Here is a 19,288-nt window from a genome sequence, read left to right as displayed (position 1 = left end):
ATCCCGGAATGGAAATGGGAAAACATTACCATGGATTTCATCACTAAATTGCCAAGGACTGCAAGTGGTTTTGATACTATTTGGGTAATAGTTGATCGTCTCACCAAATCAGCACACTTCCTGCCAATAAGAGAAGATGACAAGATGGAGAAGTTAGCACGACTGTATTTGAAGGAAGTCGTCTCCAGACATGGAATACCAATCTCTATTATCTCTGATAGGGATGGCAGATTTATTTCAAGATTCTGGCAGACATTACAGCAAGCATTAGGAACTCGTTTAGACATGAGTACTGCCTATCATCCACAAACTGATGGGCAGAGCGAAAGGACGATACAAACGCTTGAAGACATGCTACGAGCATGTGTTATTGATTTTGGAAACAGTTGGGATCGACATCTACCGTTAGCAGAATTTTCCTACAACAACAGCTACCATTCAAGCATTGAGATGGCACCGTTTGAAGCACTTTATGGTAGAAAGTGCAGGTCTCCGATTTGTTGGAGTGAAGTGGGGGATAGACAGATTACGGGTTCGGAGATTATACAAGAAACTACCGAGAAGATCATCCAAATTCAACAACGGTTGAAAACCGCCCAAAGTCGACAAAAGAGCTACGCTGACATTAAAAGAAAAGATATAGAATTTGAAATTGGAGAGATGGTCATGCTTAAAGTTGCACCTTGGAAAGGCGTTGTTCGATTTGGTAAACGAGGGAAATTAAATCCAAGGTATATTGGACCATTCAAGATTATTGATCGTGTCGGACCAGTAGCTTACCGACTTGAGTTACCTCAACAACTCGCGGCTGTACATAACACTTTCCATGTCTCGAATTTGAAGAAATGTTTTGCTAAAGAAGATCTCACTATTCCATTAGATGAAATCCAAATCAACGAAAAACTTCAATTCATCGAAGAACCCGTCGAAATAATGGATCGTGAGGTTAAAAGACTTAAGCAAAACAAGATACCAATTGTTAAGGTTCGATGGAATGCTCGTAGAGGACCCGAGTTCACCTGGGAGCGTGAAGATCAGATGAAGAAGAAATACCCGCATCTATTTCCAGAAGATTCGTCAACACCTTCAACAGCTTAAAATTTCGGGACGAAATTTATTTAACGGGTAGGTACTGTAGTGACCCGAACTTTTCCATGTTTATATATATTAATTGAGATTGATATTTACATGATTAAATGTTTCCAACATGTTAAGCAATCAAACTTGTTAAGACTTGATTAATTGAAATATGTTTCATATTGACAATTGACCACCCAAGCTGACCGGTGATTCACGAACGTTAAAACTTGTAAAAACTATATGATGACATATATATGGATATATATATAGTTAACATGATACTATGATAAGTAAACATATCATTAAGTATATTAACAATGAACTACATATGTAAAAACAAGACTACTAACTTAATGATTTTTAAACGAGACATATATGTAACGATTATCGTTGTAAAGACATTTAATGTATATATATCATATTAAGAGATATTCATACATGATAATATCATGATAATATAATAATTTAAAATCTCATTTGATATTATAAACATTGGGTTAACAACATTTAACAAGATCGTTAACCTAAAGGTTTCAAAACAACACTTAAATGTAACGACTAACGATGACTTAACAACTCAGTTAAAATGTATATACATGTAGTGTTTTAATATGTATTTATACACTTTTGAAAGACTTCAATACACTTATCAAAATACTTCTACTTAACAAAAATGCTTACAATTACATCCTCATTCAGTTTCATCAACAATTCTACTCGTATGCACCCGTATTCGTACTCGTACAATACACAGCTTTTAGATGTATGTACTATTGGTATATACACTCCAATGATCAGCTCTTAGCAGCCCATGTGAGTCACCTAACACATGTGGGAACCATCATTTAGCAACTAGCATGAAATATCTCATAAAATTACAAAAATATGAGTAATCATTCATGACTTATTTACATGAAAACAAAATTACATATCCTTTATATCTAATCCATACACCAACGACCAAAAACACCTACAAACACTTTCATTCTTCAATTTTCTTCATCTAATTGATCTCTCTCAAGTTCTATCTTCAAGTTCTAAGTGTTCTTCATAAATTCCAAAAGTTCTAGTTTCATAAAATCAAGAATACTTTCAAGTTTGCTAGCTCACTTCCAATCTTGTAAGGTGATCATCCAACCTCAAGAAATCTTTGTTTCTTACAGTAGGTTATCATTCTAATACAAGGTAATAATCATATTCAAACTTTGGTTCAATTTCTATAACTATAACAATCTTATTTCAAGTGATGATCTTACTTGAACTTGTTTTCGTGTCATGATTCTACTTCAAGAACTTCGAGCCATCCAAGGATCCATTGAAGCTAGATCCATTTTTCTCTTTTCCAGTAGGTTTATCCAAGGAACTTAAGGTAGTAATGATGTTCATAACATCATTCGATTCATACATATAAAGCTATCTTATTCGAAGGTTTAAACTTGTAATCACTAGAACATAGTTTAGTTAATTCTAAACTTGTTCGCAAACAAAAGTTAATCCTTCTAACTTGACTTTTAAAATCAACTAAACACATGTTCTATATCTATATGATATGCTAACTTAATGATTTAAAACCTGGAAACACAAAAAACACCGTAAAACCGGATTTACGTCGTCGTAGTAACACCGCGGGCTGTTTTGGGTTAGTTAATTAAAAACTATGATAAACTTTGATTTAAAAGTTGTTATTCTGAGAAAATGATTTTTATATCCAAAAATTATGGTTAAACTCAAAGTGGAAGTATGTTTTCTAAAATGGTCATCTAGACGTCATTCTTTCGACTGAAATGACTACCTTTACAAAAACGACTTGTAACTTATTTTTCCGACTATAAACCTATACTTTTTCTGTTTAGATTCATAAAATAGAGTTCAATATGAAACCATAGCAATTTGATTCACTCAAAACGGATTTAAAATGAAGAAATTATGGGTAAAACAAGATTGGATAATTTTTCTCATTTTAGCTACGTGAAAATTGGTAACAAATCTATTCCAACCATAACTTAATCAACTTGTATTGTATATTATGTAATCTTGAGATACCATAGACACGTATACAATGTTTCGACCTATCATGTCGACACATCTATATATATTTCGGAACAACCATAGACACTCTATATGTGAATGTTGGAGTTAGCTATACAGGGTTGAGGTTGATTCCAAAATATATATAGTTTGAGTTGTGATCAATACTGAGATACGTATACACTGGGTCGTGGATTGATTCAAGATAATATTTATCGATTTATTTCTGTACATCTAACTGTGGACAACTAGTTGTAGGTTACTAACGAGGACAGCTGACTTAATAAACTTAAAACATCAAAATATATTAAAAGTGTTGTAAATATATTTTGAACATACTTTGATATATATGTATATATTGTTATAGGTTCGTGAATCAACCAGTGGCCAAGTCTTACTTCCCGACGAAGTAAAAATCTGTGAAAGTGAGTTATAGTCCCACTTTTAAAATCTAATATTTTTGGGATGAGAATACATGCAGGTTTTATAAATGATTTACAAAATAGACACAAGTACGTGAAACTACATTCTATGGTTGAATTATCGAAATCGAATATGCCCCTTTTTATTAAGTCTGGTAATCTAAGAATTAGGGAACAGACACCCTAATTGACGCGAATCCTAAAGATAGATCTATTGGGCTTAACAAACCCCATCCAAAGTACCGGATGCTTTAGTACTTCGAAATTTATATCATATCCGAAGGGTGTCCCGGAATGATGGGGATATTCTTATATATGCATCTTGTTAATGTCGGTTACCAGGTGTTCACCATATGAATGATTTTTATCTCTATGTATGGGATGTGTATTGAAATATGAAATCTTGTGGTCTATTATTATGATTTGATATATATAGGTTAAACCTATAACTCACCAACATTTTTGTTGACGTTTTAAGCATGTTTATTCTCAGGTGATTATTAAGAGCTTTCGCTGTCGCATACTTAAATAAGGACGAGATTTGGAGTCCATGCTTGTATGATATTGTGTAAAAACTGCATTCAAGAAACTTATTTTGTTGTAACATATTTGTATTGTAAACCATTATGTAATGGTCGTGTGTAAACAGGATATTTTAGATTATCATTATTTGATAATCTACGTAAAGCTTTTTAAACCTTTATTGATGAAATAAAGGTTATGGTTTGTTTTAAAATGAATGCAGTCTTTGAAAAACGTCTCATATAGAGGTCAAAACCTCGCAACGAAATCAATTAATATGGAACGTTTTTAATCAATAAGAACGGGACATTTCACAAACGGTTTATTTATAGGTGGAAAAATGTGGTAAAGGAATTGCTAACATCGCATACGTCCCGTTTATGGTTGTTACGTACTTGTGTAACAAACTTTCCTATTTTCATAGGCTTACATGACACAGACGTTCCACTCGTGTGTCACTGCCTAGATATCTTGGTGCACGTGGGTCAGCTGCGGGATAGCATGCACACTTTTCCCAAAGTAAAAGAGCTTACGTATAGACAACCTAGATTCTTCTCAAATATTTCTTCACATCATCTTCTATCTGAACACTTTCTTTATGGCAATCCTTGTTCTATGTTCTATCCGAAATTCTTTTTTCCCGCACCATGCTCACGGTGCAGAATCATTCGCCTGCAAGATATCTTTATCTTTTCCTTCAATTATTCTCCCTTTTTACCGGCGTCGACTTCATTTATAAATGTTTTTGGTCCCAGATTCTTTTTAAAACATATAATATATAATAATCTTATAAAATTAAAGATTATTTGATACGGATCTAGAGCGTCTCATTAAGTCACCCAGTTTGGTAATGCTAGCTGGCACATGTACTTTACCAAACTTAAAATTCAAATATGTTTTCACCAATCTTGCTGATTAGACGTTCATTAAATGCTCTACTATTTTGTCTACCAACTATCCCTACTTCGTACTATACAGGAAGCCAAACAATATGTCAATTCCCTAATAGATAAAACTTTAATATGGCATCCGTACATCTCCCAATTTCCTCTCCTCACGCGGCCTCCTTCTTCCCTAACCTTAACCTTACCCAGAACACTTCCGTTTCCGTTTCCAATCCTACTCAAAATCACTCCAAATCCACTCCAACTCCTTTACCTCCACCTCCACCACAACTTCATATTTATGTTGAGGCAGTTGTGGGGAGTACTTCGGCAACAAAAAACAACAAAAAGGCTGAACAAAACAACCCCGCTCATGAAAGGCACTGAAAATATGAATATTTCCAAAGAAGGCAGACGATAAAGGTGTCAACGGTTTTCTTAGCAAATATCACTAGGACAACCACACCAATGGTAATCAGTCAAGGTTTTAGACATTTTGGTTGGATCTAAAATATTGCTTGGCGTGAAGGGCATAATTTTGCATTTATCAAGTTTGCTTCTCATCAACAAGTTATTGAGGCTGTTTTCAACATGAATGCCAAATTTCTTATGGGAAACAAATTGAGGGTGGGTTTGGCGAAATTTGACAAAAAGCAATCAAATTTTGCACACAACCGGGATCAAACCAAATACAATCATAATGGTGGTCAAGGTATACACGGTGACAGCAGGTATACGTATACAGAGCTTCAAATTAATGATGATGTTAGTGAAGGTATGGACCGGACTGTCCTAATTATTGATAAGGTTGGCTTCTCCAAACACAAAATCAATAAATGGCTCATCGATAGAAAGGCGAAGATAGATAAGTGTTGCCTTTTGGGTAAGTATGGTTGTTTGCTTAGATGCACTGATTCAACAAGTTTTCAAAGTGTGTGTCTTGGCCCTTTGTATGACATTAAAGAACAAATTCTGAAGGTAACTCCCATGTCAGATAGGCGGGGAAAGTTTTCAAGATTGGTTTGGGTGGAAGTTCGGAGTATTCCGGTTGATTATGGATGTATAGAGAACATCTATGCCGCTGTTAATGAGTGCGGGGAGATTTTGTTAATTCCTAAGCCTTCATATAGACTTATTCAGGCTGGATCCTTATTGTCTTTCATGGAAGTCTTTACCCCTTTAAAGATTGATAGGCAAACGATTGTTGAGTAGAAAAATAAAAAGAAAATCACTTTGTGGGCTCATGAGGTTGGTGAGAGCTTTGATCCAATGGAGCTTATTGATCCAGAAGATTTGGATGTTTTTATTGATGCTGTTAATGACTCCATTGATCTAAACGATTCCCAAGACCTTGGTTGTAATCATGTTACATGGATGATACTTCGATTGTTGAAGCGGGAGGTTAGAATAGTGATGAATCACCAGAATCTGCTCATGTATCACCGGTGCCGGAAACGGGTGGAGATAAAGCCAATTAAATTCAAATTTTGAATTAGATAAGAACACAAAAGATATTGACAATCAATCGCTGATCAATAGCACATCTCCCGAGTTAAACTTACAAGTTTACGAGAAATACAAAGGTGTTTTTTTGGTTAATAAGTCATTTTTTGAGCCAATAAAAATAGTGGAGATTGTACCTTATGAGAGTAATATGCCAAATAACATAAAGAAAAACCTAGAAAGCTCTTTTATGGATGCAGAAGATGTTACTGCAGAAAGGGACAATTCTTTACCTGTGTGTACACTTGAACAACAAAAAGAAACCTAATACAGACAACGAGACTGTTCCTGGCACAAATCAAGTTTCTGCATGCCCATTGTCAAAGCCCAACTTAACTGGGCAGCCCATGATAAAAGCTGCTTTTGACGATGAAATCCTTACTGAACCATCATTCTTTCACTCAGCTAGATCTTCACATGAAAAGCAAAAAACACACGGGTGCCCAACACATGAGTGTAGATCGTCATGTGCATACTACAAGAAAAATGCACAAAAATTAAAAATTAAAGAATTATAAAGAAAGATGATCAATGCACAGGAGTCCATCTAAAGGCCATAAAAGAAAGAAGAACAAGTCATGTGATTTGAATGAGGATATGGACATAGAGATGGAAAATCGTGCTGATACAGAGGCTGTAAATCAAAGGCAATCTGATCAGTCTAACGGCATCCCACGTAAACCTATTAAAGTGAAAAGTAAGCTTATAAACTCTAAAATAACAATAGTAAAGATGGTAAAAAGGTGATGTTTTTAGTAATTTTTTAGAGGGCATGTTTGATAGCAATGAGAAGTCTAACAAGCAATGAAATTAGCTACTTGGAATATAAGGGGGCTTGGCAATAAAGATGTTTGGATGCCGTGTTGATTGTGGGAGATAAAGGTTCAGCGGATCATAATCCTTTAGTTTGGGGGGAAAAGCATTTATTTTGGGGTCCAAAACCGTTTCGATTTATAATAGTTGGTTTGAGGTACCTCGTTTCATAGACATGTGCTAGTTAAAGTGGGAAGGGTACCAAGTGGGAGGGTATACAGATTTTTTCATTCAATAAAAGTGTAGGAAGTTGAAGAAGGAGCTCAAGTTTTCGAATGATACTCAAGTGATCCAAAACAAAATTTTGATAACTTCATTGGAGTGTCAAATTTATGATATAAAGAAACTCAAGATACAAGAGACTTGCTTCCTTTTGAAATCACCAAGTTAATTGAGTTGAAAAAGGACCGTAACATACCGCAAAAACAAGAGGATATGAAAAGTATGCTGCAAAGTGGGGCGAATTGGTTGAAGATTGGGGACAAAAATCATGTATTAACAAATATAAGATCCATTGCGGCTGTTATAAGTGATATGAAAATTAGTGAAGTATGGATCGAATGTCCACTTACTGTTAAGAATCATGTAATTTATTTGTTTGAAGTGTTATTTTCGGCCCAAGTTGCTACTGGTCCAGAGATGGAATGGGCGGAGTTGCAACTCTCCAGAATAGAATAGAGACGGTGCACTGAGCTCGAGTGTGCCTTCTCTCAAGAAGAAATTTGGTACATAATTAAAGATTTTGATGGCAACTAGACGCTGGGTCCCGATGGCTTTTGCTTGAATTTTTTTAGGAAAGGATGGTCTTTTTTAAAAGATGAAATAATCTCTCTTATGCTACAATTTCATGCCAGCGCTTCTTTTCCCAATGGGTTTAATTCTTCGTTTATTATGCTAATCCAAAAGTCTAATTGTCCTAAAATAATTGAGCACATGAGACCGATTAGTCTTATTAACGCACCTTACAAGATCATTGCAAAAACCTTAGCAAATAGACTAAAGAAGGTGTTATCTCATGTTGGAAGTATCAATCAAAACGGTATTGTGCCTTGTCGTTTATTAGTTGATGGGGGTGATGTTAGTTAACGAAGTATGGCACTTAGCTAAAAGAAGGAACAAAGGTGTGATTTTTATTAAGATTGATTTCGCGAAAGCATATGATTCTGTTTCACACAAATTCCTTTTGGATGTTCTTTTCCATATGGGGTTTGGCTCTACATTCATTACATTTATTAAAGCTTGTATTTCCAATGTTAAGTTTTTGGTGCTTATTAATGGAACGCCTACAAAGGCAAGATGAAAAGGGGGCTAAGACAAGGTGACCCTTTATCTCCTTTTCTTTTTATTTTAGTTACTGAAGTTTTGAGCAAGCTTCTTTCTAATGCTATTGGTTGCGGGAGTTTGAAAGGGGTGGAAATTGAAAACCAAAAATGGGTTAATCATTCACAATATGCCGATGACACAATCATTTTTGCACACGCATCTAGGGAAGAATTGTATTGTATTCGTCAAATTCTTGATAGATTTTTCCAAGTTTTCGGACTTAAAATGAACCCGTCTAAAACAAACCTGTATGAGGTCAATGTTCCTCTTTCGGAACTTGAGAGTTATGCTGGCATTTTTTAGTGTAGTATCGGGTCACACCCATTTGACTATCTTGGCATTCCGATTGGTGCCAAGATTAAAAGGAAGGTGACATGTAGTCCAATTATTAAAAAGGTTAAGAAAAAATTGGTGGGTTGGAAAGGAATGTGTCTTTAGATGGGAGGTAAAGTGGTATTGGTAAACGCGGTGTTATCAAGCTTACCGCTCCATTATATGTAAATGTTTAAGGCTCCGAAAAGTGTTATTAAAAAGTTAGAAAACTTAAGAAGGAATTTTGTGTGGGGTGGAGATTCTTCTACAAGTAAGATGGCCTTAGTTAAATGGAGTGAAGTTTGTCTTCCGAAAGAGTGTGGTGGTCTTGGCAAAGTTCCGTTGAGAATCAAGAACTTAACTTCAATGGCTAAGTGGTGGTCTAAAATCACATCTTTGGATCATCCTACATGGAAGATTATTGTCAACTCGTCCATCGGTAATCATCCTCGGGGTAATATTTTAACCGATTTGTCAATGGTAAGAGTCAATCGAATGTCCCCCGTTTGGCGTGATATGATGAAACTTCAAGGTGTTGATGAATTATATGAGATTTTAAGTCCTCAAAGTTGGTGGTGAAATGTTGGTAATGGTGTGAAAATATTATTTTGGCATGGTATTTTGTTAGGCGTTTCTAAATTGAAAAACCAATTCCCCGCCCTACATCGCATATCTTCCAAAAAACATAACTTCTTGTCGGCATGTGGTACTTTAAATACAGTGGGCTTAATGGTGTGGGATATGGGCTTTTAAGCCATTATGGACGACTATGAAACTTCTCAGGAGCTTATTTTGAAGGTTTTATTGGAAGCATTTAAGTTGGTTGAGGATAAAGAGGATGAGATAGTTTGGGTACATTCGGTAGATAAAATATATACGATTGCGGATGGAGTACGTGTAATGATCTCTAGAAATATTAATGTCGATTTCAATTGGGTGAAGATTATATAGTCTCCTAAAGTGCCTTCTAAAGTTGATATTTTCATTGGCTTGCAATTCAAGGTGGCATTCCGGTTAAAGAATTTTTGAGTTATAGACATTGCTTAAGAGACGGGTCGGATGACAAATGTGTTTGGTGCGCGACTTATGTGGAATCTTTAGATCACCTATTATTGCATTGTTCATACTCTAATAAAGTCTGGACTTCATTGTTTAGTTGGTGGGATTTTGAATGGGTTATGCCTCGATCTATTGTGGAATTTTTGTTGGAATGGCATAGTGGTATGAATTTAAAAGCTAATAAATTTTGGGCCGTAATCAGACCGGATACATTTTGGGCGATTTGGTTAGCAAGAAATGAGGCTATTTCAACGGGAAGTATAGATGTTGGGTCGCTCTTGTTTCAAGCATCAAGCTCGAAGTTTTTCAATGGATGATTTATGCAAATATGTGTTCGAGCCTTCAATTTTATATTTGGTCCACACAACCGGAGACTTTCATATGAGATTACAAAGAATTATTGGGTCATCTTAACAGGAACATTTTAACGAGGAAAGGTGTTTGTCAAAGTTTGTGTAATGTAAAGATGTCACTGTAATATGTAACTTTGTTTCTTTAGTCATCATTGAATGAGTACAAGTGATATGTAAATCCATTTCAATCCACCTTTTATTCTTTGACTTTTCATAATTTCGTGAGAGGTCTTGTATATATTCTACTTTCTTGTTTTTTGTCAAAAAAAAAAAAAAAAAAAAAAAAAAAAAAAACTATCCCTACTCAGTCGTCGTTCAGTTATCGATGATTACATTTGATTACTCAAAAGCTTTTGTATACCAATAATCCCTACTTTGTCGTCGTTCGATAATCCATGATTACATTACATTACCCAAAAGATTTTGACACATGTAATATGGCCCATAAAGCCCATTACGTTGGCCCACTGCTATAAATAATCTTTTTGATTTTCCGATCAATATTAATTGTATTTTTCAAAACTAATTAAAGTCCCCTAAAGAACCGATTTCTGCTCCTAAAAGCTACGATATTAGCTATATTTCTAGCAGAGTAAATGAATCATATTTTTCGAAAAATGTATACCCTTTGTCCTTAATTGGCTAATCTAAACCCTAAAATTCCTACTCCTAATCAGAAGGCTAATGCTCCACCTTTTATCAATATGTTCGCCACTTAGAAAATTTTAAATATTGTTACCCTCTAACTAATTTTTTTCCTCTATTCTTGATTTTTATGGCATTCATCCTGTCCGTCTTCATCCTCATGCTATTTAATGTATTTCTTTATTTGAAATGTATTTTGTTGGTGTTGTCCATAATTCCTAACGTTAGAATATTTATGAATATCTTTCGCGAGTGGTATCAAGGTTAATATACTTTTACTGATCAAATCGGTTTTATAGGCAAATGTCAGATTTTGCTGGTAATTTGCCAGAGAGATTTGTTTTTATAAATTGTTCGGTCATGCCATTGAAACACGACGTGTCAATTATATGGAAAAGAGTTAAGATTGATCATGGTTGCCCTTTATCAAAATGTGACGATGATCTTTTTGAATTCTGCAAGAATTTGCAAATTCCTCAACACACTTATGGAGAGCATGTTTTGTTATTGGATAAATGAGTAATAATTAAGTTCTTGGTGATCGTGCCCTTGTTATTCGTTGTGGTGGAAAATGTGCATATCTTTCCTTCTATTAACTATATGAGATTTTGCCTTTCCTATTTTATCCTATCTTCTGAATTATTTCAAAACTTTTTTTTTTTTTTTTAAAGGCAAGCTTGCATCAGTCCGGACCCAAGCCTAGTCATCATTTGCGCACACACACGCGCTTTCGGGCAGGAAACCCGAACCACACTCTGAGGATCCGACCCTTTAACCATCCCGAGGGGCAGGCGGGCCGGATCTTAGTCCCGAAGCGGGTCGGTAAAACCTTCCCTTTGGGCCACCTTCAAGGAATATATTTCAATTCCTAGAGTGGGTGACGAGGCTCGAACCCGAGACCTCTAGCCCTGCGAGTACACAAGTGTAACCGCGGTACCATTGAAACAATGCTTCGTTGGTTGAATTATTTCAAAACTCTCTCTTCTCGAAGTTTTTAAAGCTAGAAGCTTGGACGTGGTGACTTTTACGGACAAAACCCATGGGGCCTCCCGAACAATCAATAAGACCATGTGCCCGTTCTCCAGCTCAACCTCATCCTTCATCCCCTTCCAGGGATTAAATACACCGCAAAAGATCTTGTTCTGACAACAACGCTCCCCCACCCCCTGCTGGCGAAGGTAATATTTCCTTTCTTCATCTTGAAGATTCTTATATTTCTCCTTTTTTAATATCCTTAAATTTCGAGTGAAAGGTTCGTCAAGCTCTCCTAATATTGGTACTATATTTTGAACTACAGATAGGCTACTTTATGAGGCAACTCATGATCGCGGCAACCCTACATCTTCTTTTTCGACCCTACCGACAAGCTCTTCCGTGTCCACTTATCCCGGGACAAAAACTGTTCTTGAAGACATTAATTTGGAGACAAAACGGACTACTTCCTCCGGCCAGGAGATTTATTCATTTCCCTTATTGAATGCATAATCACTCTATGCTTTAATGAAATGCCCTTTCAGTGATTATCATGCCTTTAAAGAATACTTGGATGTCGTGTCATCCCTGTCCATACAGAAGTCGCTAGCTTATTTTCCCAATGTTGTTGATTCCAATCTCATATTGCCGCTGATGAACTAAGACGAGACAAGATTAATGTTGTCCACATACATGATCATAGTGAAACAAATGGGAAACGAATAACCTCCGTATTGCCGACCTTGAAAGCACCAAAAACCGTCTTGAACATGAATTTTTATTTTCCAAGGAGCTTTTTGCTATTTCCGAGTTTCCTTGAATGAAGAACGTGAAAAGAATTCCATTCTTTAGCAGGAAAACAAAGGTGAAAGGACCCGTTCATATACATTATAAATGATTCACAATAGTCGATTACATCGCGAGGTATTTGACCTCTATATGATACATTTTACAAACATTGCATTCGTTTTTAAAATACAAACTTTCTTTACATCAAAAATTGACGGCATGCATACCATTTCATATTACATCCAACTATAATTGACTTAATATTAATCTTGATGAACTCAATGACTCGAATGCAACGTCTTTCAAAGTATGTCATGAATGACTCAAAGTAATATTCTTAAAATGAGCTAATGCACAAAGAAAGATCTTTAATACCTGAGAATAAACATGCTTTAAAGTGTCAACCAAAAGGTTGGTAAGTTCATTAGTTTATCATAATCAATCATTTCCGCAATAGTAATAGACCACAAGATTTCAGTTTCCATAAATATCCGTACACTCGCAAGTGTATAAAAGTATTCTATAAGTTGTTGAGCGCTTCGGTAACCATACTTAACAATTAATGTGGCATATTCCCTTTATTATGAAATCTCCCTACACTTTATCAAGTGTAGTAAAAACAAAGTACTATGCAACCGTTTACGATACTAGAGCGACTAGCCCGGTTGGGGTTGTCAAACCCGATAGATCTATCAATAGGATTCGCGCTTACATGCTCTTACAACATGTAAATATTAGTTACCAAGCTATTAGGGAAAAATATGCAAAGTGGTACAACTCAACGTAGAATATGTTTTTAGTACTTGTGTCCATTTCGTAAAACAGTTATAAAACATCGCATGTATTCTCAGCCCAAAAATATATATAAAAAGGGAGTAATGAAACTCACAATACTGTATTTCGTAGCAATTATGTATATGAGCACTGAACAAGTGCAGGGTTTGTCTCGGATTCACGAACCTATATTAAGTACATACATTTATATGTTGGTCAATATCTGTCTAACAATTTAGGTCAATTCGTAGTGTATCACAATCCTAATGCTCGAGACCGACATGCAAAAGTCAACAAAAGTCAACTTGACCTAAAATGACTTCCAAAATCTATGCATGTTTATTATATAACTTATATATAGTCGTTTTATATATTTAAATATATTTATCAGATCTTATTATACTAAATAATACAAGTCATTTATTAATAAATAAAAATTTATATTAAAATTCATATATGATAAAAATATACTTTTATATATCTCAAGTAATAAAATTTATAAAATTCACTTAATATCATAAAAATATAGTGGTATGTATTATTAATGTAATTATATTACGTGTGGTAAAAATATCTTTGTACGCATATTTATTTGATAAAATAATATTGATAATAATAATAATGATAAAAAAATAAAATGATAGTTTCAATAAAAATATTAATTTTTAGTAATAAAGATAATTTTAGTAATAACATCAACTAATAACAATTATAATAATCGTTTTAATAATAATATTAAAATTAATGATAATTCAGTTGACCATATCCTTTAATCCGTTCATCGAAACCACACGATTTCTAAATGAAAAGTTATTAATTTTTCGTCAGCTTTTTAACGACATGCATATCATATACCTTATCTCAGTAGCATATGTATCAAATTTGTGATTTATCATAAACTATTTAACTACGAAACTAAGCATATAAATATGCATAATCATAAATACTCGAGCACTAGTCAGGGATACACTATTAATATATAAAAGATAAGATATGAATGCTCACGTATCAATATTGTGATTCAATATTGCAGGAAAGTACGTAGACGCAACGAAAATGATAAACATTAGGTTGACCTCACGAGCAATACCCTCGAACAATACCCATAACCTCCATAGCTATAACCCATAATTTCCTTAGCTCTATCCCGTTTGAAAACTTATTTTGAAATCGTCTGAACATATCTCCGTCGTAGTATTTTATGTATACTAATAATATTTTGAAATAATACTAAGTAAATATATATATGTAATTCGATTGAGAGAGTTTAGAGAAATAAATTTTCATGTTTCTATGAAATAATGAAACCTATTGAATTCTATTTATAATAGATTTTTGAATTATTAAAGTGAATTATTAAAGTATGAATTATTAAAGTAAATTATTAAAGTATGAATTATTAAAGTGAATTATTAAAGTATGAATTATTAAAGTGAATTATTAAAGTATGAATTATTAAAGTGAATTATTAAAGTGAATTATTAAAGTATGAATTATTAAAGTTAAAGTAAAGTAAAAGTAAAGTAAATGTAGAGTTAAAGTATAGTAAAAGTATAAAACTATGTACGTATACTACGCGTATAAATATATATAATATTAATTTAAATCGTTATATATATTTAATAAAATAAAATATAAATATCGTTATCTTTATCATACTGGTTAAGTAATGAGTTGTCAAAAGTGGTTCTAGATATTTATAAAAGTTATATACGTTTTAATAATAAAGTTCTTTTTAAACTGAAAACGTTTTTATACGTTTGAAACTAAATCAAATAAATATGATAATTTTGTTTTCCAAAACTAAATATATTTAAGAATCATTTTGTTAAAAGGTTAAAATAATGGAAATTGTTATATCATAAAACGTTTTAGAAAAGTAGAATTATATATATTCATAATAGGTTTCAAGTTTTTAAATTACAGTCTGTTGGTGAAGCATGAGATAAAGTCCAAAGGTTAAATAAACGTATGAAATCATCTTAATGAAAAATGTCGAGTTACTTAACTTATCGATATCCAACATCTAATTTATTTACACTCCACGTTTTTACTTTCATATTAAATAAAATAAAAGTTAATATAGTTATCTTATCAAGGTCACGAGGAAAATATTATAAAACATGACTTGGAATTTAAACAGGAATTTCCACTAAACCTTGTCTAGTTCCTGTTAATTGACACATTTGTTCTTACTTATAAATCACTTTACCATTTTTCGAATGTTGTCAAAAAGAATAGATTTCTTAAATCACAGTGGACCTCATAACATAGACCCGTAATCATATCATAATGTATATGATAATTCAATCATTTGATATTATCTCTTAATTCTGTTGATAAATATATCGAAACAAATACGTTCATGTAAAGTATCATATATCTAATACTTTGTTAATGTTTTCAATTAATATTATATATTATATATACATATCTATATACACATAATTATTCGTGAATCGTCGAACACGGTCAAAGGGTAATTGATTACATGAATGTAGTTCCAAAGTTTTTGAGATTCAACATTACAAATTCTGCTTATCGTGTCAGAAACATATAAAGGTTAAGTTTAAATTTGGTCGGAAATTTCTGGGTCGTCACAAAAGGCCTTCAAGATAAAGTTAATGAACTATCAATCGACAACAATAGATTGTCAGAGGTTATTTCTACTGCTTTAAACTACTTGAGCTGCCTATTGCTTGGCCTTCCCGATTTATTTTCTAGGGGAGATAGCTTCTTCTGCTGTCATGCAACCTTTTATGTCTTATTAGGAAGTGATCAAAGAGTTGACAATTTTGGAAGTTTTAAGGTACATTCGTCCTTTCCTTTTTGTTTCCGATGTTGTTGATACAATGCTTTCTAACCTTAACCCGAATTATTGTGAGAAGGCTGCGAACGCTAGTGATGCCGCTAGGTAACTAAATGTTCATGCGTTGGAAGATGTTTGTAATAACGAGGATTCTATTGTTGATGAAATTTTATTTATGAAATTGTAAGCCTATTTGACTGTGCTAATTTTTATTATATATATATATATATATATATATATATATATATATATATATATATATATATATATATATATATATATATATATATATATATATATATAACGTTTGGTTCTGTATATATTTACTATCACTTCATTTTGAAAATGAAATGTCTTCATTGAAACTAGTCTCGTTACTGATTGTATATTTAACGTCATGAGGAACGTAGATATCTAGACTACGCATGAGCTTGGTTAAGATCTGTGTACAGTTTCTAACCAGACGAAAGCTTGACTTTCTGACCTGATCCCCCATATCAGTATCCTAGTTTTTTCTAGGATGGTCTTCCTACCAATGAAAGCTAGAAGACATATTAAGGTGGTTGATAACGCCCAAATTATATATATATATATATATATATATATATATATATATATATATATATATATATATACATATATATATATTCTTATACATTATCGGTTCTCAATCATGGTATTTTGGATAATTTTTTTTAAACACTTAGAGTTTGTGTGAGCTTAAAGTGAAGAATAATGGTCAAGGAAGAGTTCATTGGAGTTTGGACGTGTATCAGCGAAAACCGAATTCAAAACAAAGCCAAATGACATGCGAACAATAAATGAAAAAATGAAGATTTTGATGCTGAAGCTATCTCGACCGTGATGGGTTCATCCCACTCGCGATGGCCTGGTTCTGGGTAAGTAGATGTTGATTGCCAGCATGATAAAGGGACAGAATACGAGATAATCGAGTACATGTGCATCACGGTCATGATGGGTGCATTCCAGTCGCGATGACTAATTTTTCACCATATTGTAGTCGTGACCATAAGCATCGCGGTCGCGATGCGGGGTCGGTTAGGTCTCTGAATTTCCATCTATAATTACCCCTAATTAACCCCAACTTGAGGGCATCTTTTATCTTACGACTTCTGGAGCTAGAAGAGACGTTTTTAAGGGTTTAGAGGCCATTCTTCATCAAATTTGAATATCTTAACATCAAGGTTAAAGATTGGATCATCTATTAAATGTTGGTACTCTAATTTTTCATTATTCTAGTGATTTTATGATGAATACTACTCGTTCCAATTATGTATTTGTTATTTCTTTTGTCATGCTAGGCTAAACTTATTTGTGTCCGCTTGATATAAGACTTATGATTTTAGATTGTTCTATCTTTTGAATTATTAAGGTTTTTAAGTTTAATTATTCGTGGTTTCTTGAAAGATCCATTGTTGTGTTCATCTATATATGGTTAATTTAATTATATTGGTTATTGGATGTGGTTTATGTGAATTTATCAATATTCAAAGCGTGTACTTCATCTTTTTGATCTAGACAATTGTATGAGAGAGCAATTAGTGATTAAATTGATATTGTGATAATACAATCGTGTAGGATGTTTCGAGTGATCCTGATAGTCTAGGTTTTATGTGAGTTTAACCAAGAGAAAGCCTCTTTTAATTTAACATGGTAATTTGGACCTCTAAATGATAATTAATGTGAGTTAATTGAATTCATTATGCCTTTGGTTCATTGATTTCGTGAGACCGATATGAACTAGTTACCTAGACTTTTAATAACGGTTTTAATAAAAGAACAATCATAGTCATTTTTTTTACAGCTATTAGGATCACCCAGGGGAACTTAACCACCCACGCGTTCATCTCCTACACAGTTATACCCGCCCCCAACTGCATGCCCAGGAGGAAACCCGCACCAATCCTATACGAGGCATGGACGGTAAAACCCCCATCCCCTTTACCCCCCATCCAACGCGATGTGGGAAAGGTGCCATGGGTGGAACTTCATGGCAGAGATGAAATCGTGGGTGAATATCTAGTCAACGGGGGTCGAACTCCTAACCTCCCCTGAAGGAGGCAGGCCTACAACCGCTGGACCACATTACATGTTGAGTATTAAAGAAGACACTCATTCTACTATCTGGTTAATTCGTTAATTTATCTTTGCTATTATTTTAATTCATTAAATTCAAATCAACACCCCAATTCTTAGGATAATTATTAGTTATTTCAATCTTAAACACTTTGCTCTATGTGGATGAACTTGTGCTTACTAGCTTCTTTACTGCATTGATCAGAAATAGTTGCCTGTATTCGTGTGTTAATTTAGTTAAGTTAGCTCAATAAAAGTAGGTGTATTTTGTGGTAGGCCTAAAAATACATTCAAGAACTATTTGTCCTTATTCGTGCAACATATTCAGATCAGCTATGGTAGTACAAGACGAATTTTGATAAATTCAACAAAACTTTATTCGTAACTTGCACTAAAAATTACATTAAAAATATGTCATATTTGTTGTTTCCGATTAGGTGATCAGCCCATCTAGCATCACACATTTTACACATGATATTTTTTCAAGTCGACTGCATGCCATCTACGTGACAGTGGATTTTCGGCTGGTGTACCTAACTCATACGCTCTGTGTTCATTAATGCCAATGACCTTATATGGTCCTTCCCATCTTGGCCCAATTTTTCTTGTGTTTTCCACTTTGCTTACTTCGTTGCTTCTCAAGACCAATTCATTTGGCTAAAACGCCAACGACTTGACTTTCTTCTTGTAAGTTTTTTTTTATTCTCTGCCGGCCTTATAGAAGCTATGATTCTTTTATCTTCAAGCAGATTCAAATTTTCTCTTACTGCGTTTTCGATTTTTTTCTTCAATGTATGCTGCTACCCTGAAAGTAGGTACGCTAATTTCTGCCGAAATGACAGCTTCACTACCATAAACAAGACTAAATGTTCCTTTGTGCTATAATTTGGTTTTGTTCTATGT

At 33.9% G+C, this 19,288-nt stretch overlaps 1 protein-coding gene across 1 annotated transcript; it reads left to right on the top strand.

Annotated features, from left to right (window-relative positions):
- The first annotated feature begins 8,548 nt into the window (after window positions 1-8,548).
- Window positions 8,549-8,878, top strand: LOC139864257 (uncharacterized mitochondrial protein AtMg01250-like). Its single transcript, XM_071852835.1, has one exon. It carries the CDS (start codon window positions 8,549-8,551, stop codon window positions 8,876-8,878), a length of 330 nt encoding a protein of 109 aa, XP_071708936.1.
- The last annotated feature ends 10,410 nt before the right edge of the window (window positions 8,879-19,288 follow it).

This window comes from Rutidosis leptorrhynchoides, chromosome 8 (assembly GCF_046630445.1).
Source record: "Rutidosis leptorrhynchoides isolate AG116_Rl617_1_P2 chromosome 8, CSIRO_AGI_Rlap_v1, whole genome shotgun sequence".
In the NCBI taxonomy this organism is placed as follows: domain Eukaryota; kingdom Viridiplantae; phylum Streptophyta; class Magnoliopsida; order Asterales; family Asteraceae; genus Rutidosis; species Rutidosis leptorrhynchoides.
This window is presented reverse-complemented; position numbering and strand designations above follow the sequence as displayed.